This window comes from Verticillium nonalfalfae, assembly GCF_003724135.2.
Source record: "Verticillium nonalfalfae strain VnAa140/NRRL 66861 chromosome Unknown scaffold_4, whole genome shotgun sequence".
NCBI lineage: Eukaryota > Fungi > Ascomycota > Sordariomycetes > Glomerellales > Plectosphaerellaceae > Verticillium > Verticillium nonalfalfae.
This window is the reverse complement of record NW_021167229.1, coordinates 358970-386709: the sequence shown is the minus strand read 5'-3', so window position 1 is coordinate 386709 and position 27740 is coordinate 358970. Positions and strand designations below refer to the sequence as shown.

Here is a 27740-nt window from a genome sequence, read left to right as displayed (position 1 = left end):
GATACGACTTGAGTTAGAGTCGTCCACATCCGGCGCGCGATGCGCGTCTCGGTTGTGTCAGGCCACGCTTGAATAGCATTCAGAGCACGCTCAACAACGGCGAGGCAGGACATCTAGAAGCTCAGCATATGTCACATACTTCTGAACTGGCTGGTGGTAGCCTACCTGAGTAAAAGCAAAGCGCCTGTCCCGAAAACTCAGCAGCTGAAAGTGTCGATGTACGCTGAGGATCTTGGGATAACACATAATGTGAGTTTGCATCGCACGCCGAAACGGTTTGAGGACAAGTGCGGGAAAGCTCACCTTGTGCGCAGTGCAAAGTAGCAAAAGACCTGGCATCGGAACTGTAGGAAGGCATTCGTTGGTTCCAGCCTGAACCGCCGAAGCATTCACTTCGCGCATGAAGAGCGGCCAGGTGGCATAGAGATGTTTAATCTCTCTGTCGGCCCAGATAACGTGTTCATACAAGGCTTCGAGCGTTTGCGAACCTTCTCCTTGAGCGTTGCCAGCATTTATTCGGTCCTGGTGCTTCCATATGAGAACTGACACTGCAAGTGGTAGAATAGCGCCTCGTGATCAGCAAGGTTATAATGTTGCTAAAGATTGGGTGTCATGAAATATGACGCACCTTGGTCCATTGTGACTGTCCAGCGCGTCGAAGTAGGCACGTGGTCTGACTGAGTGACGACCATCCCATCCCGTATCATGCGTTCGGGTTCGTCAAAGCAGTTCAGAGGCATGGGCGTGGTGAACTGTGTGGGATGAATCTGGCAAAGGTTCTGAAACGGAATTTGCAACCAGTCGTATCGCACGAGAAACCACCAGATACGTTTCTGGATTTCCCGCTCCACAAGGTCCTGATCACTCCTTTTTCGTCCAGTGCCATTGCTTGTTGCTATGGTTGGGGCTTCTTGTCCGAGTACGTGAAGATTGAGGCACTGAGATATGCGTATGGCTGTAGAGACGAGTATGCAGACCATGTCGGATTTGTCAAAATTATGAGCCACTTGCAACAAGAGACAAATAGCCTGAATAGACGTGATTCTGTGATCGGACATGAAATTGCCTTGGAACAGCAGATCGACACTCTTATCCAGGAGAGTGCGTGTCAGGTTTACTCCGGCTATGGACTGGTCAGACCTTCCGCCGATAAAGAGTTCGAGCGTACAGACCAACCATAGGACTGGAGTTCGTTAGCAAGAAGAGAACTCCCTTCTACATGATACAGTGTGTGCTGCGTACATGATTTCGTTAGCAATGGTTGCAGGCAGTATCGAGAGATGCTGAAGGGAGTAAGCAGAACTTACTGCCAGAATGGCGTAGTACAACGCCGCCCACGACCTGTTGCAGGTGCCAGAGAGAACGCAAGCCTCAAACTCATGCCCAAAGGTCGGCAGGTGGACAACTGTATGCATCCATGCCAAATAGATCTGATGAACCCGGAGAATCTCTCGACACAACCCAACTGGGTAAAATGGGTCGAATGGCATGTCCCCTTGAAGCAGTGTCTCCGTTGTAGATGGGGAGTGATGGTCTGTTTCTAGAATTCTTCTGAGAACATTCTGGCGGCCATGGGCGAGGAATTCGAGCGTCGAGGCCGCTTCGTCCGTCAAAGGATCGCCTGTGAGACGACGGTTGCCAGAGATCTGGGATGCGATATCCGCGGTGGGTTCTGGGGGGGAATGTTCCCTGTCACTGCTCTCAGATGGGCGTCGCAATGCTACTGTTTCGGGAATTCGAGCATCGATCGTTGGCGCCCTGGCAACTACTGACGCTTGACTTGATATAGCAGTGGCAATTTGAACAGTTCCAGAGCGCACATCGTCATGGGTTAACACCGAATGACCAACCTGGGACGCGCTCTCCGCGGCTGCTGTGTTTGCTCTGGCCGTTGCACTTGAATTTGCGCGCAGTGTAGTGGACCGTGGTGCCGAGCGCCGAGCCGTGAGCGCTACAGGTTCTCGGCGGCAGAGGGTCGCCTTGTTCTGGCGAACGCAGCCGTCACATGGGATTGACTTGGAGCAGCGGATCTTTCGTCGCACGCACTCGGTACACGCCAGCACGGTCCGTTGACTGCTGCGTGTCTGCGGCTGATTCGCCATGTTTGTTTCGTTGCGTCGTCGCTATTATGCGTGGCACCACAGATTCACAGGGGGGCACCTATGGATTGCTGTGCTTTCTCGGGTGAGCACAATGATGTGAAAGACAAGTCGGCCGAGTTCTAGGTTGGGCAATCGTCAAGACGTGCCGTAGAATGCGGGCTCGGCCGGGATGAACCTGACACCAAGTGGGTCCGTGTCACGGCCGAGCAGTGTGACGGTGACTCCCAAGGACGAGCAGAGCATGTCGGGGTTCCAAAAGAATACTGCATGTACACATAGTATATATTGTAGGCAATGTACCTTGTTTTTCTTTTCCCGTAAAACATGATCACAAGCTTTCCTGTCTCCAGACTCTCGAGATACGAAGTACGACCTGATCGGATTAACATCCCTTACCAGGCAGGCCTCTCGCGTGCTTCGTCAGCCTTTCTTCTTCATCACCATTTCCAATATCGTCTCTCATCTCTGAAGATATGGAGACCGACCTTTTGTCGTCCGAAATTTTGGCAGAGACCTTCGGGCCAACTATCACCCATGCGCCCGCTGCCGTGGCTGCCACCGATGAGAACCTTGTTCCGCGCAGGACAATATTGTGTGTTTACTGCGGCGCCTCGGACGGCAACAAGCCTGTTCACATGAAAGCAGCCCGTGAGCTTGCGCGCCTCATGGCTGCCAATGACATGCACCTAGGTTGGCATCCCAAGACATATTTGACGCGAAGTTTGATCCTCTCTAACAATTGTCTTTAGTCTATGGTGGTGGAACTGTCGGCCTTATGGGAGAGGTCGCGAAGACTCTTGTATCTCTATCCGGTCCCGGTGCCGTGCACGGCATTATACCAGAGGCCCTGGTCAAGTACGAGCGGAACGACCCGATTCACGATGCCAGCCCTGGTCTGCGGGTCCCCGACGAGAGCGTCTACGGGCGCACTACCATCGTCAAGGATATGCACACCCGTAAGCGTATGATGGCCCGCGAGGTCTTCAATGGCGGGCCTGGCTCGGGGTTTATTGCTCTCGCTGGCGGATACGGTACCATTGAGGAAATACTCGAGACCACCACGTGGGTTCAGCTCGGCATACACTCGCGTGGGGTATGCCTTTTGAATATTGATGGCTTTTACGATGGCATTCTTTCTTGGATCGAACACGCCGCAGCGGAAGGTTTCGTCAAGGGCGACAACGCCAGCATTGTTGCGACTGCCACAACTGCCGCTGAAGCCATTGCCGCGCTCGCGAGCTATCAAGTCCCCAGCACGACTTTCAAGCTCAAGTGGGACATGGCTTGAGCTTTCGAGCTTGGCGCTGTGATGGCTCGGAAGAGGGGGAGGGGAGGGGCAAGACTTGCATTTTGTGTCCACTGCTTGCACTGCTGGTTGCATGTCTGCTTGGACGGCTTCACGTATCGGATGCGTTGAATACCCTGAAAATAGAGATACTGTGCCATCACGAGGCAGTGCGGCAAGACTCTTGACGAGTCAATGTTGAATCGAAAGCCGAGAAGAGGCTTGTCCATGGGTATGGCTTGCAATGGTGGTGGTTCAGGCGGAAGAGTTGGAATGATATATGTAGATATCTACCTACCTAGGAAGGTACGTGACCCAAGATACCTACCTACCTACCTAGGTACGGTAGGTAGGCTTGGTAGGCAAGCTAGATACCCACGCCGGGCAGGTCCACTGGCGGCAGGCAGCTGAAGACCATGTCGTCGCGACAGAGGCCGGCGGAAAGCAGGGCCGACAGGGCGTTTCCAGTGGTAGCGCGATCTGTCAGTGTAGCGAGGTGGGTCGAAGAGAAAGAGCCTGGTCCTGGCTGGTGCTTCTTCCTGCCAATCATCAGACCTCGCCTCGCCAGGACAAGACCCCTCGCCAGGTCAATGTGAAACCTGATTTTGCTTCAACCACCCCCTCTGCCCACGTCAACGTCATCTCAACGCTCCATGGATGCCATTCCGAATTGTCTGGGCAGGTTTCCAGTGCATTACCAGTGCACCGGCCAGTCCAAGGCTCAGGAACGGGACCAACGGCACAGGTCCAAGCCTCCCAGAAGAGGGCCCCCCACCTGCCTCACGCCTCAGAGGCACTACCACGGAACATGCTGGCTGGCGCCCAGGCACCTCGGCGAGCTGCCATCCGTTGACGCCACGAAGCATTATAGCATGTCGCCTATGATCATGCAATGAGGATTCGATCCGAAGGGCGACGGTGATGAGCCTGATAACACCCACGTCGCACATCGAGACCTCTCTCGTGCCGATTCAATTCGCGGCATCCTCATCGTTCCGCTGCACACATCAGATTGAGAGTCATTTCACGCACCACCTTCATCGCCGCGTGTCGACAGTCTTCTTCGCCAGTACTATCCTTCCACCCTAGTGTACGGGCTCATTTCCCGAACCCCTCCATCCGTGCTGCCATATTGAAACTCCACCCTTCCGCTTCCCAGACCCCGGCCTGGCCCATTGCATCGCAGTTGCGAATCTGTCGGATCGCTGTACCGTTCCGTGGGGTCCGTCTCAACTCCTCAAAAGTTGTTCCGCGCCCACCGAACGACTCTTCTGCTCCTCCGTCTATTTCGCTCGCTCCTCGCCGTCCCTTTCCCCATTGGCGCCTGTACCTCTTCGGCATGCTCGCGGTCTTCTCCCTCGTGGCTTTGTTGCCATTGCTGGCGGCCGCTGCTGACGGCGACGACTATGCACAGAACTTCACAATCAATAACGGCCAGATCTACACGCCTGGACTCGCTATTCTGAATGCGCCCCAACCCGGCACCCCTCTGGGAGGAGGTCCGTCAAGTCACTGAAGTCTCGCGACAGCTCACTTGCTAACATGCGCAGAGAACCTCCATGTCTCGCTGGACGTGACTACCAACGGCGAAATCCCGTTGCCGCCCTACGCCGATGACAGCCCTTCAGGCATTTTCAACATCACCATATTCCTGTCGAGCTATGTCACGGGCCGCAACTTCACCATCTCCAACGGCACCGCGACCGAGAACAACCACACCCTCGGCCCCATCATGCTCCAGGAGCCCGGCAGCACCGTCAAGCACGTCAACTGGCTCTTTCCCCGCTGTCTCGTGGGTGACGGCCAGCCCTCGGATGACGATAGCGACCGCGGCCTCTACAACATTTCGATCCGGCAAAACTTTCGTCTCAACGGCGAGGATCACTACACCATTTTTGACGTCCCCGTGCGGTTGACGAACAGAATCGAGGCGAGGGACGACCGGCCCGACTGTGACGCGCTGAACAACCCGCTGCTTTCGCCCGAGGAGCTCGACGTCAACGCGGCCAACGCCGTTGGCATTTTCGCGGCCCCTGGTGGCTCCACGGAGATCGAGGTCAAGCCTGCGAGCGAGGACGGCAACGGCAATGGTAACGGAAATGGCGATTTCGGCGAGCTAAAGCCAGATGCACGCCCCGGCGACGGTCTTGGCGCCGCGGGTGCGCTCAGCTGGAGCAGCGGCGCCAGCTGGCTATCCGTGGCGGCGATCGGATGTGCTCTGGCCATGTGAGGAGTGACAATTTCTTGTGGGTTTTTTTTCTCGGTTGGCACTGCTGAGCAGTTTGCTGCTCTCTTCGTGATACCCGGCGGTGCTGTTCGCTGCTCTTAGTACTTAATCTGATGGTTTGGTTTGATACCAGGCTTTGTCGTTCCGCGATTCGTCTGCATGTGTTCGTTATGTTTCGGGAAGGCTACGAAAGATGGCTCACAGCCGTTACATCGTTCTCAAACCATACTATTTGCTAAGCTTGTGTCTACCGAGGTTCACTTGAAATCATCGTTGCCTCGATCACCTGTCAATTAGTTAGTCTCGTTCTCAAGCAGTTGAAATCTAACGTCACATTACAGATTACCTCTATACTCACCAATTGAATCGTGGTCCATCCCCCCGTCAGTGCAACTTTCGCCAACGTCTTTTTCCCAAGGGGATTAACATGAGAGGCTCGGACCCGATGCCCGCCCCGCAAGCGAGCTGGTTCCCCTAAACGGGTTAAGACGCGCGGGCGACGCTCCCTTCACATGCACGATCGGCCTAGCGCGGCCTCCGCTCCTGGTGTTGGTGCTTCGGCTGGTGCCTCTGGTGGTGTTCGTTGCCCTGCTCGCTAGGAGCACGTCCAGCCTCCCCCGCATTTCCACACAGCACTTGCATGGACCTCGGTGTTTGCGATCTGAAAGAGGGGACGAATAGCTTGCTTGTCTGAGCAATCGTCCGATTTCCAATGTTAGGAGGCAGTGCCACTGGTACATCGGGGGACGAGGGTTGAGCCGCCAGGAGCATGTACCTCTTCGAGCTGCACTAACTGAAGCTGTGGTCCTCTGCCCTGCATGCCGACACCCTTGGCGCGTGCTGGAGATGATGAGCTACAGAGAAGCTGTCTTTATTAGTAGTCTGGTGTCTCCTTCTCGCTGGCGTGGTACCCTCGCTCATCCCCAAATCTCAACATACGAGATCGTGACCCGGGCCTCGTCTACAACGACTGAACACTGCCACGCACCTTATCCCACCACCGCAGACTACTCACCATGCCGATGCACCAGGGTCTCCTCCCTCGCGAGGGCCTCACGGCGGATCCCATCTTCTCCCTCCTCGGCCGCACAGCCCTCAACCCCAGCGTGCTGCTGCCGCTCGTGCTGCTGGCGCGCTACACCAAGAAGGGCGGCGACCTGGCCATCCTCTACCCCACGGCCTTTGCACGCCTCAAACTCCTCCTCTACGCCTCGCTCGCCCGGTGGGCCAACGCCTGGTTGTCGGACCGCGTACTCAACAACTGGACGAGCGATCGATACGACTGGCGGCGCGAGATTGTGCTCGTGACGGGCGGCGCCGGCGGCATCGGCGGGCACATTGTGCGCCTCTTCGCCGAGCGCGGCACGCAGGTCGTCGTGCTCGACATCCAGCCCATGAGCTTCTCGGCGGGGCCCAACGTAACGTACGTCCAGTGCGACCTGACGTCGACGGCGGCGGTCCGGGCGGCGGCCGACGAGGTGCGGAGGCGCGTCGGCGACCCGACGGTGCTCATCAACAACGCGGGCGTGGCGCGCGGCAAGACGGTGCTCGAGGCGTCGGAGCGCGATATTCGCTTCACGTTTGACGTCAACGCGCTGGCGCACTACTGGACGACGCAGGCGTTCCTGCCGGCCATGGTGCGGGCGAACCACGGCACCATCGTGACCGTCGCGTCGTTTGCCGCCTTCCTCGCCGTGCCCAACATGGTCGACTACGGCGCGTCCAAGGCGGCGGCCATGGCGTTCCACGAGGGCCTCACGGCCGAGCTGACGACGCGCTACAAGGCGCCCCGCGTACGCACCGTGCTCGTCAACCAGGGCTACACCAAGACGGCCCTCTTCACGGGCTACAACCAGGACACGCCCTTCCTCATGCCGGCGCTCGAGCCCGAGACGGTCGCCGAGGCCATAGTCCGCCAGGTCCTCACGGGCCGCAGCGGTCAGGTCATCGTGCCCGGCGCCGGCGCCAGCCTCGCCGGTCTCCGCGCCTACCCGCACTGGTGGCAGGTCAGGCTGCGGGCCCAGAGCGAGAAGCTCATGTCGAGCTTCTCGGGGCGGCAGGTCGTCAAGGACCTCGATAAGCACTACGACGGCAGGGACAAGGAGGCAGACGAGAGCACCGTGCTGGTGAAGTAGGAGTCGTGGCACGATGATGGACGCAGGTTTTCTTTTGTGAGACGATGTTCGGATATGATGTTGTACGTAATGCGGAAGGTTTCTTCTGGTTGATCATCCATCTGACCCGACAGTTGGGTTGCATTGTGCGGCTCACCTGCGAGTCAGATGTTTTCTGAGTGGTCGGGAGAATATGTAAACCAATGCAGTTCCAATGCATGTTCTTTGGAATGCTACCAGATTGCCACGGAGCTAAAAATACGACTCGACATCTCGGCAATGCTGTGTAACCATCTTATTGCATTGTGAGGCCATGACTATCCATCTAGCAGGTGAGTAGTTGGACAACTGCCGGAATACTGAAGCCATCACCATCAAGAGAAGGAACCCCCCCTCCCCAGCATCCAAGAGTGGAGAGCTTTCGGAGCCACAGCGCTGGTTCCAGAGCACCCTCCCGCTAAAGTGCCGTAACGGGCCCACTACAGAGTCTCCTTAGGGGGTTTCGACCCCTCAGGAGGGTCCAACCTCCCCCCCCCCCCCTGTACCGTACCTTACCTCGTCACACCTCAGCGCACAAAGACGTCGGCAAGCGCAACCCCGATCTCCAGTGACAGAAAGACCGGGACCCGCCGTGATGGGAAAGTCGTGGGAAGCCACGGGCTATCGTGCAGGGCAAGAAGTACCCCGCGGAGAGGGGCAGACTCCGATGCGACCAATCACGGGGCAATGAAATGTCGCGGCGCGGCGTGGGGAAGCAGGAACGTGGCCAGGGTGGTCCCTTCTGCGAAAATCAGCCCATTCTCACTCCACGAGCCTCGTGAAGTCATGCCATTTTTTGGGCAAAAGACCACCACCGCCTTCCTCGACTGGGCTCGCGAGGCGGCTTGCCCTCTCACTTCTCACACCATCTACCCGCTCCTCAACGTCCGCTCATGTCCGGCTAGTCCGATTGATAGTGATTGATACATACTTTACGCTAGCAGCTCGCCCTGAGCTGTGCTAATTTGTTGCTCTTTCACCCTCCCTTTCTCCTGCTGCACCAGGCGTCGTCAAAGTCAACCTCCAACTCTGGTCGTTCGTCGATCCTCGGATTGCGCGCCCGCCTGGCTCCGAACCCCCGAAAGCAAACGGCCGAGCTCGGTTCGACCGCTCCCAGTGACGCTCCCCAACACGTTGGTCTTTTTGGCTCCAGCTCGAGCGAGCGAGCGAGCCCACCTGTCTGGCATCTTGCGCCGGATCGACGACTTCCTGAAACCGATATCCCAGCCGGCTCGTGCTGCCGCCGAACGATCGCGAACCCTGGCACGAACCCCTCCAGAGAGGACAAGGAACAGCACACCTGAATAATCTTGAGAGAAAAGCTGTCAAAAGACAAGAACAGAAAAAGGAACGGCGCATCACGTCCGCCTCGTCGAGTCGCAACCCACCGCCGCCGCCGTCGCCGCGAATAAAGGCAACAACACTCCCAGCCATGGTCCCGAGCGCCGTACAGTCGGAACCCTCGATGGAGGACCGGCAATCTGGCGTGGACCGCCTTCAGACCAACTTTGAGAGCTCCTCCGATACCCTTACACTTCTGCGCAGCTTGCCCGAGCCGCCAATCGAGTCGCAGGTATGCGTTATTGGTGCTGGCCCCGCAGGCCTCATGCTTGCAGCCAACCTGGGGCGCATGGGCGTCAAGGTCGAAGTTGTTGATGAAAGAGCTGATCAGACGCCTGTGGGCAGGTGAGTCTTTCTGGATGGAACCATCCGCATGCGATGACCACACGTGCTAACTCTGTTCTCCGCGTAGGGCAGACGGACTGCAACCTAAGACGATCGAGACATTTCGACAGATGCGCCTCGCGGACCCCCTGCTGAAGCGCGGCGTTCGAGTTTATGACATCTCTTTCTGGAGGAGTACCGCCGAGGAGCCGCTGCACAGGCTGGGTCGCGAGGTGCACTACCCGCCCGTCATCGATGTCCTGGACCCGTACATTTTGCTGGTGCACCAAGGCATGGTGGAAAGTCTCTTCATTGACGACCTGAAGAAACGCGGCGTCGAGGTGCGGAGGAACACGGCTTTTGAGTCGTTCAGTGTCCCGGAGAACAAGGCCGGCCCCTTGCAAGTGAATTGCAAGGCCAACGTTACCCAGGACCGGAGGACGATATTGACACAGTACCTCGTCGGCTGTAAGTTCTTTTCGCCTCGACGAGACCGCGACACGACAACAGCTGACTGACTTCACAGGCGATGGTGCGCACTCCAAGGTCCGCAAGAGCATCCCCGAGGCGAAGGCCATCGGACTTTCGCAGGCCGCCATCTGGGGTGTGCTCGACGGCGAGCTGATCACCGACTTTCCCGATATCTGGTCCAAGACTCTTGTCTACTCCCAGGAGCATGGATCCATCCTCATCATTCCTCGCGAACGCAACATGACGCGATTCTACATTGAGTTGAAGTCTGCTGGTGCCAAGGTCGATAGACAGCAGCTGGGCCAAGAGTTTGTCATGCGCCGCGCGAAGCAGATCATGGCGCCTTACAACGTCGATTGGAAATACATCGAGTGGTTCGGACGCTACCAGATTGGCCAGCGTGTCGCCAGCCGTTTCTGCGACTCGCACCTGCGCGCTTTCCTCGCCGGCGACGCCTCGCACACTCACTCGCCCAAGGCCGCTCAAGGCATGAACACGTCCATGCACGACTCATGGAACCTTGCCTGGAAGCTCAACCTCGCAGTAAGGGGCCTTGCCAAGCCCTGCCTACTCGAGAGCTATGAAGAGGAGAGGAGGAAGATTGCTCTTGACCTCGTCAACTTTGACTACGAGCACGCCAATCGCATCGCCGGTGGTGACGCTGTTGCTCTGTCCGAGAACTTCAAGACCAACGTGCGTTTCATCTCAGGCGTCGGCGCTGAGTACGCCGAGAGCCCTCTCAACCAGACGGAACCCCAGGGTATGCTCATGGGTGACGCCCGGCCCGGTTGCCTGCTGCCACCGGCCAAGGTGACGCGCTACATTGACTCGAACCCCGTCGACATTCAGCTCGACATTCCCATGATGGGCCAGTTCAGAATCTACCTCCTTATGTGGGACATCCAAGCATCTAACCCGTTCCTGGAGACCTTCTGCCAGGCCATCGCCTCGACAAACTCGTTCATCAGCAAACTGTCCGCCGCCGCCAGCGCCTCGTACGCGGCGCAACCCCGTCTGCCCTCCTCGGAAGACATCTACTCGCGGCCGGAGCGTTACACTGCCGTCAGCCACCTCTTCACCTTTGCCCTCATCAGTAAGCCTTTTTCCCATCTTGCAATTTTCGACTATGCGTACTAATAGCTCAGCTACAATGCCGAAAACCGATGTCGAGATCTCTGATCTGCCGGCCCTCTTGCAGGACAGCCGTTGGACCTTCTACCTTGATGACATCCCAGAGCAGGATACACGCGGCTCACTGTGCACGAACAAGTGGCTTGGCAGTCTCGGCCCCGGCGAGGTCGCCATTGTCAACGTTCGGCCCGATGGCTACGTCGGCTCCGTCGGAAGGTGGGACTCGAGTGTTGACGACTCGGGTGTCGAGGCGGCCAGGTGGCTGGACAGATATTACGACGCATTCTTGCAGCTGCCTAACGGCGGCGGGGCGGCAACAAGGTCGCCTTCTGCATCTGCGGCGGGAACGACGCCCATGGCGACCGAGTAGAGCAGCGTCTCCCTCGGGGAGGCATGATGCCGTGCCTTTGTTGGGCTTGGTGTTGGGGCGCCGATGTGCTTTCTTGGCCGGCCAGCTTTATGTTTGGGGGTTTCTTTCGAAATTTCATGGAGTCAGGTCAGACTTGAAGACTGTTTTGGGTTTGCAGGGGGTAGATATATTCGAACCGATGCCACACGAATTTGGACAACGCTCTATTAGACGAGAAAACGACCAAACGGAACATCCTTTAATCTCTTACTTTATTGCACCAGCCTGAGAAATACTGATGTGGCGTTCCGGCGAGGTTGTGCAGCGAGTATCGGAACAACCTACTGCAAACCGACCTGCGCCGTACATGGTAGGAACGCAGAGTCGTCGTTAGAGCTCTTCGCACTAATGCTGCATGAGGTAGAACCGGCAAAAGAGTTCAGGACAAGCTGGTCCCTACATCTCTACCGCCGACTCGAACTCGCGTGCGTAAAGGAGGAATGGGGGGACATCAGGGTCAAATCACGTCAATCGTTTTGGGACCGTGGGGTGCGTATTCGGCGAAGTGCAACGTAGTGAACCGCTGGACCATGGAGGACCGGGAGGGGCGTCGATTGTCGTTGGGCAGAGCACGCTGATTTGCGGTTATGAAGGGTGGTGGGAGGGTTTGGCTGATTGGTGATGGTGGTGAGGGGGCGTGCGCTGGCTTGGGCACCATGAGGGGTCACGAGGGTGAGATGGAAGAGGCCCAGGCCAGGTCGATCTGCTTTTGGGGCTCACCTCACAGCCCAAACATGGGACGGATTTTGGTTATTCTTGAGCCGTCTTGACTTATGGGTTTGTTGATGCTGAATCAGATTTTGGGCGTGAGTTTGAACATGTGCGCAGCTCCCCATTTTACCTCTGGCATCGAGACGGAAGAGCGATGGATGTGTGGATCGTATCATGACAGATTGAGGTATCTAGGCACTCTCAGAAATAAAGTATAGTCAGGATCCTCCCAGCAGTCTCGCCAATCAGCCATCGCTCATCACCCATGATCTGTCCCTTTGCCATCATCTGCGCCCAAGTCCCGTCCGCGAATCGAACTTCTCTCTGCAGGGCTCCATCGTCGTCGGCCCCTTTCGCGCCTTCGAGAGCGGCACTGGCCGTGCCCTGCTCCGGGTCCCTGTTCACACTGACGACATCCATGGTGAAGCACTGCCGCGCACTGAAGCGCACCCCCGCCGCACGATCCACGACCTGCGAGACGGTCAGGTACGGAAAGTCCTCGTGTCGCCAGCACGGCGCCCAGCCGGGCCACGCATCCTCTTCTTCCATGGCGAACGCGTCCCCTCGACAGGCCGGACTGGCCGTGTTGCCGCTGCACTCGTTCACCCATACAGGCCCGTCGCCCTGCAGCGGGATGCCGGTGGCGCGTACGCTGTGAAAGCGGGGAGGGAGGAGACCGGACTGGGAGCCCGCGGCCCAGCGGTGCTCTTCCGTCAGGAAGAAGAGGTGGCCTGTCGACTGCCCATTGTGGGGATCGCGGGTCTCGCTGTCGAGAGCGAGAGATCGCAATGACGGCGTGTCGGACTGGCGGAGACCCGAGGGCGTGAGATGTTCGTTCGTAATGCTGCGTATCATGTCTGGCTCGACAGGGGCGACGGAGATGCAGGACTCTGCCTTTCGGGGGTTGCCAATGTCCCAGACCGTCAGGCGTTCGAGCGGGCTGTCTTCACCCCAGGGCGAGCGATTGGGTTGCCACACATAGAGGGCGTAATGAGTTGCATTGTGGGCAGAGTAGAAACGGTCGTTGGTGGCCAGTGGGAGGCCTAGGTAGTGGATTTTCCACTCGGCGCGAAGGGCAAAATGCCATCTTTGTGGCTTGAGTCTCTCTCCTTCTACAGCATCACCGGACTTCGACGCACCCAGGTCTGGCAGTGTGTCGTACTCCTCCTTGTCTGTCCACACGTCAAATGCCGAGGCGAAGTGGCGATGGACGCCTTCGCCTTCGTTTAGCTGGTGGAAAGCCTCCTGCTCAGCCCACTCGAAAACAAGCACTCCGTGCTCGAGTCTCACTCGCCGTACTATACGACCTTTCGTGGTGAATGGCACAATTTGCGAGATGCCCAAGGCTAAATCCAAAGCGCAGTACTCCTGGCCGGATACCGGGTACACAAGCAGACCCTCGCCCGAGCCGTAAGCCCAGACGACATCGTCGTAGTACAAGGGCATTGTCAAGTCATCGAAACGTAAAAAAGTGTCCCAAGGCATGACCCCCTCGAAAAAAATCTCAGCTGGCAGCAATGAAACCTCTCGCGCGGAGGAAAACGCGCCTGTGGTCTGATGATGGTGACGGCGGGCAGCGACGGCGAATACGACAGACCAATCTTTCGCCCGCACCACGCCGTCCTCCGCGCTTTCGCGCAGCCTTCGAAGCAACCTGGCCTCTCGCGAACGCGGCAGCATGGAGAGAAGGAGATGCTTGCAGAGATTTGCACGCGTCAGCGCATGATGAATGCTCCGGCTGATGAGGCGGCATCGGACCACTTGGGATGGCGGCAGCAGCTCGAGTGTCAGCAGGAGAAGGTCCTCGGGAAGGCTTGTAAGCAAATCCATGACTATCGCCGGATACAAAGTTGAGAGACTTCATTCAACCTGCGGATGAAAGAGTGACCGACATCGTGTTCACGGTATAGGTTAGGTCCCTAGGTGCTCAAGGTAGTCAGGTCCAAGGCGGGAGGTCTGAAGGAGGCAGCTAAATATCGCTGCCCATGGAATAAAACTCAGCGTGCGACGCATGAAACTTCGCAGTTCCTACCGACGCACATTTAATTGCGTATCCTGATAGCACATCAAGGAAGAATGACGGTACCTTGAGGGGAGTTGAATGTCGTCGGATGAAGTTACGAAGTGGGGTGAGAGGGGTGGGCAACGACCCTGGAGCCTTGTCTAGACAGGACGCTTCTATTGGCCAAATCCACAGATGGCTTTCTTGAAGACCCAATCAACATCCGCAGACTGCCTGCAAGGCTGACCTGGATCAGAGAAAAAAAACTTCTGGAGTACACACTTGGGTGGTGCATTCGGTAGCGCCTCTCAACCATCACCACCGCTAACCACCACCCGACATACTCAGCCATGGCCGACAAGCAGGAGTTTGAGGATTTTTCCGACAATTCCTCCATTGCGGAGGAGCTCGATCTCTCCGACGATGAGTCCGACCAGGAAGTCGACGTCTTCAACCTCACCAAAGCTCCCGTCGCAGAGAAGGACGCCGAAGAGGAGGAGCTCGAGCGCCTGGTCCTGGGAAGCAAAGCGAGCTTCCGCCAAAATCTCTTCAGCAACGATTCCCTGGCCGACTTTGATCTTCTTGAGAAGGACCGCCAACTACAGCTCACCAAGGCTGACGAGCCCAACCTCGAAGGCGTGGACGATGCCGACCTTTTCTTTGTCGACGCCGCACCCAGTGCACCCGGCCAGCACAGCACACAACCGAAGAAGACCGAAAAAGAGGCTGCAGCATCGGCCGCCGCGCCGGCCTGGGAGGATAGTGATGACGAGCGATTGACTGTATCGCTGGCGGGCGTGTCACAGCTGCGCAAACTGCGCATTGCCGAGAGCGAGGATGTGGTCACAGGAGCCGAGTACGCACAGAGGCTTCGACGCCAGTACCTGGCGCTGAATCCTCTACCAAAGTGGGCCAGGGAAGCCGAGGGCAGGCCTGCTAAGAGGAGAAGAAGATCGTCCGCTGCGGCATCAGATTCCTCTAGCAGCTCCGAAGATGACGATGCCGAGGAAAGCGACAGTGAGCTTTCTGCGGCGCCGCTGGAGAAGCTGTTGCGCGACGTCGGCCGTCTCGCGGGCAAGGACGACGGCAAGAAGAGGAGGCTGCGGCCCGAGGTCATCGACATTCAGCGAACCCGCCCCATACCCGACACACACAAAGCCGCCGTCGGCAACCTCTCCTTCCACCCCGAGTATCCCGTGCTGCTCTCGTCGAGCGTCGCGTCGGTACTTTTCCTCCACCACATCAACCCTACGGCACACCCGACACCGAACCCCATGTTGACCTCGGTGCAGGCCAAGCAGATCGATGTCAGGAGAGCCGAGTTCCTCTACCCGGGCGGCAATCAGATTTTCTTCGCCGGCCGCCGAAAGTACTTCCACAGCTGGGACCTGCAGTCAGGCCTGGTGCAAAAGACGTCACAGATTCAAGGCCACAATGCCGAACACAAGTCGATGGAGCGCTTCAAGCTCAGCCCCTGTGGACGGTATATGGGTATTGTGGCATCGTCGAGGAAAGGCGGTGGTATTATCAATATCATCAGCGTTGGCTCAAGGCAATGGATCGCCGCAGCGCGCCTCGACAGCCGTCACGGTATCGCGGACTTTGCATGGTGGAGCACGGGCGATGGCCTCACGATACTTGGACGAGGCGGCCAGGTTGGCGAGTACAGCATGGAAGAGAGAAAGTTCCTCGGCATCTGGCACGACGAGGGCTGCATCGGCGGCATTGTCGTCGCGCTCGGTGGCCACCAGGGTCCTGCCAGCCTTGGCAACGACCGGTGGGTCGCTGTCGGCTCGAATAGCGGTGTCACGAACATCTACGACCGTGCCGAGCTCTTCGCCACAAACAAGGCGGGCATCAACACGATCAAGGCGAACCCGGAACCGACACGTCGCTTCGAGCAGCTCGTTACACCCGTCACAGTCCTCACGTTCTCGCCTGATGGACAGCTGCTGGCCTTTGGCAGTCAGCACAAGAAGGATGCCCTCAAGCTTGCGCACCTGCCTAGCTGCACCGTGTACAGGAATTGGCCGACAGAGAACACCCCTCTCGGACGGGTGACGTGTGTAGCATTTGGAAGGAAGAGCGACCTGCTCGCCGTCGGAAACGACGTCGGTAAGATCAGACTATGGGAGATTATGAGCTAGGTGCGGGGTCCAGATGATGGGGTTGCAGATAGGTACCGGAATGATGCCTCAGCTGAGGGAGAGGGAGAGGATGACCTTGGATAAGATGTATAAAGAGAAACCATTCCCAAATTGTCTGCATGTGGTCACTCATGTACTATGGCTGCTGTGCCTCGCCCGACCTTGATTATCCAGTTCCTTGCCAAACACTACACCACAACCTTCCTGCGCTGATGAATCCTGGGTTTCATCCTACTTGCAAGGCAAATGTTGGCTTCCGTCCTCTCTGCTACCGCAGGCTGTCGCGTTGAGATCCAGACCGTCAAGGGAATCTATGACTTGTGTCAGCGCAATGCTCGATACGTCCTAAACAACGAGCATTTTTTTCTATCCAATGAAGGATGTCTCGTGGCAGCCCCGCAACTCAGCGTGAAGACAAACACCATCCCGGTAGAGCTCGAGTTAATTCGTAACTTGATCTTCATTGTCATCTTGCTTGTTGCCCCCCTCGTCCTCTGAGTTTCCGAGGCTGTTCATGACGGTCCATGAAGAAATCGTACTGAACGGCGGGCTGGGTGAATAAGAGCAGAGTATGCACATGAGGCATCTTTTATCAGTGGTCGGGCCAGGGCCGGGCTGAGCCATCCTTGCCATGACGATTGAAGCTGCGTTCTTGATATGATACATTGTGCGGCATTGGCGTGAAAGAAGCTGGCGATGACGTCCATGCCGTCGGTCGGTTACCTCGCGGACATTACAAGCTCAGGAGGGACATCTGCCACCTGTCTTGCATTGTGCATGGCTTTTAGAGTTTCCAGAGGAGACGTCCATTGACGATCCTTTTCTGCTTATAGTCGTAGCGGGCGACAACATTACGGCATTGCCTACGCTTTGCTCAATGTTTAACTCAGAATCTGTAGAGAATCATTCGGCACTAAGGTCCGGTCATTCTGGGTGCCATCTTGAATCGAGATGAATGAGCATGATACTTGAGATTGACACTACAGCTGGAAGGCTATTTCAGCAGCTTTTTTATTGATGGATCGCCGTGCAGTCACAGAAGACTCATGTGACACTTGAAAGAAAGTATTTTCCCTTGGCAGACGCCTGTAAGCCACACACCTTAGAAAAATGTGATCTACCCCTTGGCTGCACGGGATCTTTGCTAAACGCAAATATCGTGATCAACGTTTGGCCGATTCCAAGCCAAGAGCAGCCACCAGAGTCTCGGAGGTTAGTTTCAGTGACGGAAGACTGTCATAAGAATGAAACTGAATTTGAAGGTTGGGCACCCATGGTTTGAGTCACCGAATCATATTCAAGTAAGAGGTTAGATTGAAAGATGACGCTTAAAACAAACCGTAAGCCGTTCTAACCAGCCCGAGAACCTGCTTTGTACTAGAAAACATGAAATTGCCATTCGTGATTGAAATGTCCCACCACTGGTACCACGACTTAAAATGGAATATAATGGCCATGAAATATTATCTTCATAGCTTCGCTAGCACTGGTGATCGACGAGATTTGACGGCCTAAGTTTTTCAGTTGCAAATACTTCCGCATTATAACAGGTCGCCTAAACTCGACCGAATATTAAACGTCCGGAAATTAATCTGGTAATGAATCCGCAAAACCATCCATGTTCAATTCGCTGAGCATGAGTTGAGACTCACCTGCCGAGCGAGCGCCCTGTAGCTTTACATTTATTAACAATTATACCTCACTCTCCCACTGCTAGCTAACCCAATCGAATATCTTGAGCACGACAGACGCACTAGAGGCTCGCTTTGAAGTTCAAACAGGTCTTGTGGACATTCCATTTTTTACTATGTACACGTTGACTTTGACACCTCTTCAACGAAGGCCGCATGGCCCAATGGCAAGGCGTCTGACTACGAATCAGGAGATTGCAGGTTCGAGCCCTGCTGTGGTCAATTCATTCCACGAATGCATTGAATTTTTGCCCTGCCCACTGTGGATACCTTGATTCCTCGCCCAATGCTGACTGACATGCGCTTGGAGTTCACCCGCGATTTAAGCCTCCTTTTCTTTCGCATACCTAAATGAGAGACACCCCAAAGCCTCATCATGTCCTTATATACTTGTAAATTTTGTATGAAATCATTTGACCAAGGTTAGACAAAACCATCGCTTGATGTTTCTGTAATACACAGGCTCAATTTGAAACTCAAATCATACTAAGCTACTCTATAAAGACGATCTTGTGAATGAGGCTGACAGCGGGAATCAGAAACACGATATGATCGCCATATCCAGTACTGCCGTCGGCGAGCTGCAAGAAACCAGCCTGCACGACCGACAGCGTGCAACGCATGCCGGAGCACTAAGAACAAGTGCGACTTTCACCAGCCGTGCTCTCGATGTGCTGCGAAGCAAGCGGAGTGCATCTACGGCCGAGTCTCCGGCACTGCACAGATCCAGACGAAGAGTTCCGACGCACCCGTCGCAACGGCGTTGACGCCAGGTGAGCAAGATCCAACCACACTCACCGGCGACCACTGGACCTTTGATGGCGACCAAATGGATCTTGGTCTCGTTAGTCAGGAGGACTGCAACTACAGCGACACGCTCTTCCACCCACCAGCGAACTTCCTGTCCACGATCGAGACTCTGTTCGATGCGGCCCCTCCAATCCCCAAACCTCTCGCCCCAAACCTCAGTCTCCAACCCGTGGACCTCATGTGCTCCATCTCGGACACCCATCGACTCCTCTCCCTCGCGAGCCAACCAACCTCTGAGCAAAAGACTATGGGCCAATGCCTCGCCCCAAGCTGTCGCCGTTTCATCACTGCCACGCTCCGAACATTCCCCCGGCTCATGGCCCAGCCGGCCAAGTGGCCGCCCTTTATCCATCCGCTTGTCAGCAGCCTGCATTTCGACGAGCGAGACATCGAACCCCCACCAACCCCGCCCCAGCCGCTGAAGCCGCTGGCTGCTTGTCGCGTCATTTCTCAGGGCTTCGTGGCGCGGTCAGAGGGGTCAATGGACTTTCTCTGGCGGAGCATCGAGGCCGAGGAGCGGTGGATCAAAAGTGATGTCAGTATCAGTCCCAAGCGGGATGGGCGCGGCGTTCAGCTGACAGACGCGCAGATGCACAAGTTTTCGCTCGGGGAATTGCTGGCCGCTATGCAGGCGATGGTGATTTACACAATCATGCGAATGATCGACTTTGGTCCTGACTATTTTACCGAGCACGACGGCATGATTACCACGATGCAAGTCTGTCAAGTCCACAAATACAATTTCCCAACGACGGGCACAAAGCTGATCACCTTTGGTGTAGGATCTTGCTTATGTATATTCGTCCCGCGTCCCTGGACCCTTCAGCCCGCCACACGAGCGCAAGGTTGGGCTTCGATGGAAGGACTGGTTGTGCGAGGAAGTGCGGCGACGGTAGGTTTCCCTTTTCTCGAGGCTTAAGCAGAGTCTAGGGTTCGTGGGTTGACAATGTGAGCAACCAGGATCATCAGTACTTGCTTCTGCGTGGCTCTCGTCGTCGGCACAGGCAGCACCCAAGGCCTCGCGAACCCTGGCCAAGGACCCTTGCCGGGCCCAAGTAGTCTCTGGGAAGCTGATAACGAGTGGGACTGGGCGAGAGAATACATGAGATCCTGGGGCCCCCAAGGGAACGGCAGTGGGAAGTTATTTGACATGTGTAGCCTGGCACTGGCGATGAGACAGCGAGTGGGATCGGAGGGGGCACTGGTGGCTGTGGGAGAAAGCCGGTTAGCGGAGGATGCCCTGGACGAGTGGCAGGCGGGCCTCGATGCGCTGGGCATGATGCTGTCGACGATTATGGTGGACTCTGGTGGTGAATGTCGGGCGAGTATAGGCATGTAGTCATGACCAATGCTCCTGCATCCGTCTGCCGCTCTGCCGCTCGACCTTGTCACTCGTATTCCCTTCATTTTTTGTCCTTCTCACTTTGTACCGCGTTGTCGTCACGGGCTCCTCGGCGGCCGCTTTGGGCCTAGCTCCGGCCAATTCGCCGTGCACATATCATACTTCGCCGCACCAACACCATTTCGCCGCGACTCATTTCATCATCCCCTTGAAGCTCGGATTGGCCTCATGTAGTCAGAGGCCGGTGGCAGAACAAGAGAGAGACACACAAAGCAAGGTAATTCTCAGCTATGCAGATGTACCCGGACGTAAGAGTCATTATGGGGCGCTTAGTGGCTATTGCAGGGTTGCCAGTGATGAAAGGCACTGTACCTTTCGAGAACCTCAAATGGTACGCGGTGTGTGGATCGTATCTGAGGTCAATTTGGGTGCTATCTGTTCTTGACCCGCGCGGGTTCTCGGAACATGGATAGCCATTGTCGGACGAGATTTGAAATCATTGACTGGTGAGTAGGATGCGACTCCGTCGACGATTTCAAAGCCGTGCGCAGGACAAGCTGGCGAAGAGTCCGGGGAGCCATCTCTCACTTGATATAAAGATGACGACCGCCAACCGAGTTGTTGAGCAGAAAGCTGTTAGATCATCACACAGCTTTATAGCACTGTCAGCGATACGTGTTAAACAAACAAACAAACGAACGACATCTTCTACCTTTGAAATGGCAAACCGACCTTCGTCTCACCTTGCGGCACTCCTGCCCGCCGTCAGGAGCAAGCTCACTATCGGCAGCCGGCAGACACCTACGCCTGGCGATGGCGAGGTCCTTGTCCGGGCTCGTGCCATCGCCGTCAACCCGATTGACTGGAAACGCCAGGCCTGGGGTTTCATGACACCCACACTGCCGGTGGTTCTCGGCGCAGGTGAGATAACGAAGACGCGTACACAGTCTGGGCAAAAAGACACTGACACAAATCTCAGATCTTGCGGGTGAAGTCGTCGGTGTTGGTTCCTCTGTCGAGGAATTCCAAATCGGGGACCGCGTCCTGGCCATGGCCCCCGAAATGATCACCGGAAATAGCGACCACGGTGCGTACCAAGAGTATGCCGTCGTCAAAAGCTTCACGACAGCCAAGCTTCCGAAGAGTCTCTCCTTTACGCAGGCGGCCACGCTGCCGTCGGCCGTGAGCACAGCGTTCATGATGCTGGTCGACAACCTCGGCCTACCCCTCGAAGCTCTGGAGACGGGCAGGACCTCTGCGTCTTCGCCGTCGTCCATTTTTGTCTGGGGTGGCTCCTCGGCTGTCGGCACCCTGGCCATCCAGCTCGCACACAAGGCGGGCCTCACCGTCTTCGCAACAGCCAGTGCTCAGCACCATGATCGGCTGCGCGATCTGGGAGCCGACGTCGTGGTCGACTACAGTTCGGGCGACGCAGCGCAGGAGATCCTGAATGCGTCTGAAAAGGTCGGCAAGCCGATCGCATGGGCTGTGGACGTCATCGCTACCGAGTCGACGCTCAAGCAGGTGGTGGAGGTGCTGCAGGGGTCGACCGCGACGGATGCGAAGAAGCTGTCCATCACCGTGCCATGGGCCACGACTCTCGAGAAGCCGGAGGACATTGCGATCCAGCAGGTGAATGGTGGTGAGATCTGGAGTCGCAGGTCAGACCTGGCCGAATGGCTTTGCTCCAAGGCTCTGACAGCCTGGCTCGACTCTGGCGATATCAAGCCGCTACAGGCCAAGATCGTGGGGGGCGGGCTCGAGGGTCTTCAGAGTGCCATGGACGAGGTCCAGAAGGGGGTTAGCGGCGTGAAGTTGGTCGTGGAGGTTTGAGGCGCCATCGTATGCATTTTTTTTTTCACTGCAAGGTGCGTAGAATGCTACGGTCGAGACAGGAAATAGACATGAAATGGAAAGTGATATCGATACTTGCAGGGGTGAGCCACGCCAGCGTGGCTGCGGGCCGTTTTGGTGTGGCGCGGAAAGACATGCCGAAATGAGGTGGACCGTCCTTCTGGGAGAAAAAGCCAGGGAAGCATGGACGTCTCGACACTACCTCACCCCACTGCACCTATTAGAGTCGGCCGAAACATCAAACGTCGATTCCACGGTCCCTGTCCATCCTCCTCCCCCCCCCTGGGGCGGAGTCGAGGGATGGTGTCGCTGGAGGATCCATGCTTCGTCAAGATGATCATTTGGCGAGGAATCCAAGCGAATTGATGTCAGACCCTCCTCGAGCTCTCGCGCTCTCAATTTAATCAAGCTCTCATGCCCTCGAGCCGCCCAAGAAGTCCCGGCGCTAAGGTACCGTGCCCAGTGGTGGGAGAGTCAGGGATCTTGTTTTTGTTTACCTCACGCCTTTTTTTTTTCTTTTCTTTTCCAGCTTTCCAGCGCCAGCTGCCTGGTCGTCATTCGTCTCACACTCACACACGTAGCACCATCACCATGGCGATGCATGACGAGCCTCTGCTTTTCCCTGTCCACCATACCCTTCCTCCCTTAGTAGGTCGCCAGCTCCAACAGGCCCCATCCACTTGGGCACTCCCTGTACCGTAGCAAGCATAAGGTAGTCAGCACATGCCATGCAAAGCAGCCCACGTCGGCGGAGCATAGAGCACAGAGCACAGAGCACAGGTAGGCAAAAAAATAATCATGCGATAGAGGCCCACCTGCCCCCAACCTCGCTCATCGGGATCTCACGTCCACGTCCTTCCTTGTCTCTCTTCTTTCCGACTCTCGGGTCGTCCGTCCAGAACGCGTCTCGTCTTCTCCGTCGTCACGATTTCTCACGTCACGAACACACCACATCGTCCGGACGAACATCTCACATTCTTCCTTCCCGTCTTGACCCCGCCGGCCGCCGATTTCTCACCCCATTCCTGACCCCCATTCTCCTGCAGTCTCTCTTTCGTCGTCGTTTCCCAGGTTTCCCCTCTTCCCGATCCATCTTTCCGCCTATCCACCTCGGCCTTGGAAAGCGACTTTCTGATGGGGCGCCTGCATCAGACATACCTGTTCGGTCACTCCCCCAGCCGCTCTGCCTCCACTACTGGCCTTGTCTTTTGCTTCTTGATGCTGTCCACCGCTCATTGAAAAAGTCACTGCCCTGCCCGACTGAGCTTCGGCATATGACATCCCCGCGAAGCTGAGCTTCACCTTTCCTTCTCTGCGACAACGGCCTTTTTTCTCCCTTTCTCCCAAAGCCCATGGCCATGGATCCTAGGGCAGTTGTCCCGCCATGCAGTGCGTCAACTCCAAATCTCGACGGCCGGAGGCGATTTCCCCTCATCGGCCGGAGGCCATCATCGGTATCGAGCTCTGCTTCACCAACACCGCCCGCAACACCAACAAGGGCGTCACCCGCTCGTGCACCACCTCAATCTCCTGCTCAGCCATCGACACCCCCAGCAGCAGGCTTGACCATTCGGGCTCTCATCAAGTTTGGTCCACCGTTACTGGCCAACTACGACAACGTCTACGAAGCCTGCAGAGACTTTGTCCCTTCTGATAACATCTGCCAGGGCTTGCTTCGCCGCCTCGAGCATGGCTGTCATGATCTGATCACCCGCCGCGACTCGTCTGCCTTGGATTCCAAATCTGGCAGGAAACCTCTTCGCTTCGAAGCACAATTCACCATCACTCGTGCTGGCGTTCACTGGACCACTGTGACGTACAGATCTTACCAAAAGCTGCCCTTGGACAGACAGGCCGCGGTCGATGTCGCACTGGCCACCGACCGCATTATCGGAACGTTTCTTCGCCGCCATGATAGAGGCTTCACCTGGCAGGCACCCGATCGCCACTCTATTGATTCCCGCACTACAAGACCCCAAAGCCGCCATAGTGCTTCACTCTTCTCCCTCACCTCACAGGACCGTCTTGTCGTAACAAAACAAAACATACCATTCTTACCCGGCTACGAAATCGTCCTGAACTTCCGCTCAAGATGCCGCTCACGTCAACCTGTCACCTGGGATCGCCGCTTCACCATCAAGAGCACGCAGACCACGCCACTCACGCCGCGATTGGTCGAAGGCTTGACATGGAAGCTGTCGAAATGCATTCACGACGCGCTGGATGCCAGAAAACGCGAATTTGACGACGCGCGGGCGGCGTGCGATTTCCTGGAAGAGGTGGAAGACTCATTTGAAGATGAAGCCGTCTTCATCGACTTCAAGCTACACAACTGCACCGGGATGAATAACTCGGACGCTGGGCGCTCTGTCACTAGTAGTTTCCCTCTCTTCCAAGACTCGGATGCACACGACGCGCGTGAGTTTGCTGAGCAGCTGGACAAGTCGCTCGCCGACCTAAGGGACGAGACGGACAAGGCTCTGAACTCACTCGACGACCTCAAGATTCTCATTCGAGACATCTCTGGCCGTGACCAGACACTCAAGAATCCCTTTGCTGTGGTTCTTGACTCCTCAGTCTGTTACGCACCACGAACGATCGACGCTGCCTTGGACAGAGTCCAGTCTGGGATCGCCCACGTTCTGTATGGCAAAGATGTGACCCTGGTCATGGCTGCGACCAAACGTGGGCACATGGTGCTTGAAAAGACCATTGTTGGTCGACCAGCTTCTCTCAACTCTCTCAGTTCTCTTCATTCTCTCGCTGAGGAGCCCCAGACGGAACAAGAGATCCTCCTTTCAAGCCTCAAAGACTGCATTCAGCGGGACATCGCCATGGTCATACTTGACACAAGGTCGTTGAGTGACATGCAGGCAAGGCCCCAGAATCTTCGCTTGATTGAGCGCAGCGCACCCCCCTCCACCACTCGACCACCCGCCGTATTCGCCCAAGTTTCCAGCGGCCCGTCCGTCCCTCCATCCAAAGCCGGGGTCGAGACGAATGAGACGCGTCCCGAAACGACTGTCTCAACGGCACCAGCCGCGCTGCCACATCAGCCTGAAACACCAGTCAGGAGCACGGTCAGAAACGATGATCTAGGAATCGAGACCCCATTGATCAGCCGCGAAAGCAGCACTGATCTCTCTGCCATCACTGTCGATAACGAAGTTGGGCATTCGACCCCGCCATCTACACCCAGCCTCAGCGACTGCGCCGTTGACAGCCCTCGCCATAGCTACCCGACCACACCCCCTGCGCTGCAAGCTTTTGTGGGCGCAGCCGATGAAATTCGCGTGCGGCGCGATTCCGATACTTCGGATCAAGAATGCGAAGATGGCATCGCATCACCAGAGGTTCCGAAAGAAACTGCGCCTGTCATGGTCAAAGAACCGCGCCGATTCGGACTGCTTGGCAGGCGACCCGAGTCGACCACATCTGCATCTGATGTAGTTGCGAATTCTGAAGAGACTTTAACGACCAACACGTCGGACGCACATGTCGAGCAGCCGAATCTCACCCCGGCTGTCGATGACCCAATAATGCCGGCTGTTCAGAAAGCTCCGCGTGAATCACCTTTTGAAGGATGGCTTGGTTATTCGTGCGAACCCATTCCTGAGGAGCCACTCAATGAGGAGCTGGATACACTGGTTGGACACGTAAAGTTGGAGGAGTTCCCCGCTGCCCAGCCATCAGCCTCGATTGCTCAGGCCATCACGGCCATGTCGCCCGAGGCAGCTGTGAATGCTGCACCAGCGAACGAGGATGCCAGCGCAGTTCCTCCGCTACAGGATGCAGTCGTTAACCTGGCTCCTCGCGTTGATGTGCCTGTGGTCACCGATCTCGCTGCCGTTTCGAAACCCGAGATTGAGGGCTGGCTTGGATATTGTTGCGACCCGCTCGACGAAGGCCAACTCCGTACTGACGTGACGCAAGCCCCAACCACCATCAGCTATCCTCTCGGTACCCTTGAGAGCGTCGCCATGGAAGATGTAGAGCTACCTATTTCAATTCCGGCTGCAGAATCTACCGAGGGAACGATTCCTGTGGATGACTGCAAAGAGTTGGACCTACTCGATACGCACTGCACAGGAAATGGCGCGGAGGCAGCCGAGGGTGTTGCAGTGAACGAGCCACAAGCATCTTTGGATCACATGAAAGACGAAATGCCCTTGCAGCATGCAACAGTCTTGGAGACCATGGCCCCCAACGCAGCTGTTGGGTCCGTTGAGCCAGCTGAGCTCAATGTCCCTCCTGGCTCCACCCCGGTAGAAGCCATTGAGGATGCTCTTACTCCTGTCAAGACTCTTACCCTCACCACTGAATCCCCCGAGTTCCGCCAGCGCTCGGATGAAGATGTCAATGATGCCCCCAAAACCCCCACCGACACGCAGGCGTACGAGACCGCCGATCCCCACACACCAACGATGACAGACGACTCAAACGCCAGCGACTCCATTGCAAACCAAGACCACTCTCCTAGTCCATTCCCTGAGCTTGAGAGCCCCAAGCTTACAGGGTCCGCTTCATCCACCTCGCTCACACTGTGGTCTCATAACCGATCTCCTTTCTTCTCAGATGACTTCGATTTCCCCCCCAAGGGCATCGAGTCCCCCTCCCAATATGCTCGTCCCTCATTTTCGCGCCCCCAAACCTCCTATGGGTCAGCCCTCTCCCACATCGCCCCGGCCTTACGCCGACCCCAGCTCCAGCCCCATAAGCGCCAGTTCTCCTCTCCGACTGCTGGGTACCTCGGCCTCCTTCACGGGCATGGCTCTCCACTACGGATGACGAGCTACGTCTGTTCTCAGCTTGTGGATGGAACGCAGGATGAGGGGCCGGCAGTGCGTCGCCGGAGCCTACACCGCAGTCCCTCGAGCGTGCTTCTTGGCCTTGGCTACGAACAGAGCATCGAGGCACAATCGCGACCTGGGTCGTCGGCTGGATTCCGGCCGAGGACTGATAGCATGAGTTCTTTCGGTGGCAGGTCCAGGACAGGATCGATCATTGGTGGTGCTGGACTTTGGATGAAGTAGAGACGCATCTCCCAGCCTCTTGCTTGGCATGGTGTAGAACAGGGGGGGCACCCATTTCTTTCACGTTTGCATATTTTGGGTATATCTTACTGGAGGGCCCTGAGCCTGGCGTTTTCGGCATGGTACATGGGGCAAGGGGGAAAGGAATCATCATAGCGCCCCCAGGCATTTGTGAGCGTTTATTGCACAGCATCAAATTGACACAAACTTCTCTGCGTCCAGCTCTCGTCTGACTCGTGTGCTCCCTGTCCACGATATATGCTTCTGACATGCAACGGCCAGACTGGCAAGACGTATCCTAGCCCGCGCGGGACAACAAGTCGATCAGGGCTTTTCGCCGTCGGTCAGCGGGGTCAACGGATCCAGATGCAGCCGTGTGATGAGAAGGTAGAGCCCTCGCATGTATGTGGATGTCCTTGACAAGGCACGCTTCTCAGCTCGGCCTTCGCCGTGTTGATCCTTGCCTTCGTGCGCGCATCCTTGGGATTCACCTAGGACCTTACCCGCGGAGACTCTCGTCGTCTTTGCTTCCCAGAAGAGCAGGTCAGAAGCACAGGCGCGCTGTCTCTGCTGCGGACGAGTGGAGTCCGCCTGAGCATTCGTGATTCCGCAACCTTGGAGGCGGGAGGCCAGGGAGGCAGAAAGGGGGAGGCTGGCTCGCTGGATGAGCGGCCGACGTCCCGCGACCATGGTTCGCGGCCCAGTTC

The 27740-nt window shown here is 56.6% G+C and overlaps 11 protein-coding genes and 1 non-coding gene across 12 annotated transcripts; 10 read left to right on the top strand and 2 right to left on the bottom strand.

Moving 5' to 3' along the window:
- Window positions 1-596: 596 nt before the first annotated feature.
- D7B24_006009 (uncharacterized protein) lies at window positions 597-2102 on the bottom strand (the record flags this gene model as incomplete). The annotated part of the gene is made up of 5 exons (XM_028640151.1): window positions 597-1123; window positions 1177-1234; window positions 1308-1405; window positions 1851-1951; window positions 2047-2102. The coding sequence occupies 5 exons, from the start codon at window positions 2100-2102 to the stop codon at window positions 597-599; spliced, it is 840 nt and encodes a 279-aa protein (XP_028499015.1).
- Window positions 2103-2575: 473 nt separating this feature from the next.
- On the top strand, window positions 2576-3390 carry D7B24_006008 (uncharacterized protein; the record flags this gene model as incomplete). Its single annotated transcript, XM_028640150.1, has 2 exons — window positions 2576-2792; window positions 2852-3390. The coding sequence occupies 2 exons, from the start codon at window positions 2576-2578 to the stop codon at window positions 3388-3390; spliced, it is 756 nt and encodes a 251-aa protein (XP_028499014.1).
- A 1336-nt stretch (window positions 3391-4726) lies between these two features.
- On the top strand, window positions 4727-5617 carry D7B24_006007 (uncharacterized protein; the record flags this gene model as incomplete). Its single annotated transcript, XM_028640149.1, has 2 exons — window positions 4727-4886; window positions 4938-5617. 2 exons carry the CDS (start codon window positions 4727-4729, stop codon window positions 5615-5617), a joined length of 840 nt encoding a protein of 279 aa, XP_028499013.1.
- Window positions 5618-6630: 1013 nt separating this feature from the next.
- Window positions 6631-7749, top strand: D7B24_006006 (uncharacterized protein; the record flags this gene model as incomplete). The annotated part of the gene is made up of 1 exon (XM_028640148.1): window positions 6631-7749. One exon carries the CDS (start codon window positions 6631-6633, stop codon window positions 7747-7749), a length of 1119 nt encoding a protein of 372 aa, XP_028499012.1.
- Window positions 7750-9199: 1450 nt separating this feature from the next.
- On the top strand, window positions 9200-11404 carry D7B24_006005 (uncharacterized protein; the record flags this gene model as incomplete). The annotated part of the gene is made up of 4 exons (XM_028640147.1): window positions 9200-9453; window positions 9521-9900; window positions 9959-10996; window positions 11049-11404. The coding sequence occupies 4 exons, from the start codon at window positions 9200-9202 to the stop codon at window positions 11402-11404; spliced, it is 2028 nt and encodes a 675-aa protein (XP_028499011.1).
- Window positions 11405-12355: 951 nt separating this feature from the next.
- On the bottom strand, window positions 12356-13600 carry D7B24_006004 (uncharacterized protein; the record flags this gene model as incomplete). The annotated part of the gene is made up of 1 exon (XM_028640146.1): window positions 12356-13600. One exon carries the CDS (start codon window positions 13598-13600, stop codon window positions 12356-12358), a length of 1245 nt encoding a protein of 414 aa, XP_028499010.1.
- Window positions 13601-13714: 114 nt separating this feature from the next.
- D7B24_006003 (uncharacterized protein) lies at window positions 13715-14077 on the top strand (the record flags this gene model as incomplete). Its single annotated transcript, XM_028640145.1, has 2 exons — window positions 13715-13970; window positions 14070-14077. The coding sequence occupies 2 exons, from the start codon at window positions 13715-13717 to the stop codon at window positions 14075-14077; spliced, it is 264 nt and encodes an 87-aa protein (XP_028499009.1).
- Window positions 14078-14506: 429 nt separating this feature from the next.
- Window positions 14507-16303, top strand: D7B24_006002 (uncharacterized protein; the record flags this gene model as incomplete). The annotated part of the gene is made up of 1 exon (XM_028640144.1): window positions 14507-16303. One exon carries the CDS (start codon window positions 14507-14509, stop codon window positions 16301-16303), a length of 1797 nt encoding a protein of 598 aa, XP_028499008.1.
- A 1841-nt stretch (window positions 16304-18144) lies between these two features.
- D7B24_006001 lies at window positions 18145-18216 on the top strand. The gene has a single exon. It is a non-coding gene; the product is annotated as a tRNA-Arg (tRNA).
- A 129-nt stretch (window positions 18217-18345) lies between these two features.
- Window positions 18346-19700, top strand: D7B24_006000 (uncharacterized protein; the record flags this gene model as incomplete). The annotated part of the gene is made up of 3 exons (XM_028640143.1): window positions 18346-18372; window positions 18677-19522; window positions 19587-19700. 3 exons carry the CDS (start codon window positions 18346-18348, stop codon window positions 19698-19700), a joined length of 987 nt encoding a protein of 328 aa, XP_028499007.1.
- Window positions 19701-20865: 1165 nt separating this feature from the next.
- D7B24_005999 (uncharacterized protein) lies at window positions 20866-21979 on the top strand (the record flags this gene model as incomplete). The annotated part of the gene is made up of 2 exons (XM_028640142.1): window positions 20866-21067; window positions 21126-21979. The coding sequence occupies 2 exons, from the start codon at window positions 20866-20868 to the stop codon at window positions 21977-21979; spliced, it is 1056 nt and encodes a 351-aa protein (XP_028499006.1).
- Window positions 21980-23352: 1373 nt separating this feature from the next.
- D7B24_005998 (uncharacterized protein) lies at window positions 23353-27033 on the top strand (the record flags this gene model as incomplete). Its single annotated transcript, XM_028640141.1, has 1 exon — window positions 23353-27033. The coding sequence occupies one exon, from the start codon at window positions 23353-23355 to the stop codon at window positions 27031-27033; it is 3681 nt and encodes a 1226-aa protein (XP_028499005.1).
- Between the last annotated feature and the right edge of the window lie 707 nt (window positions 27034-27740).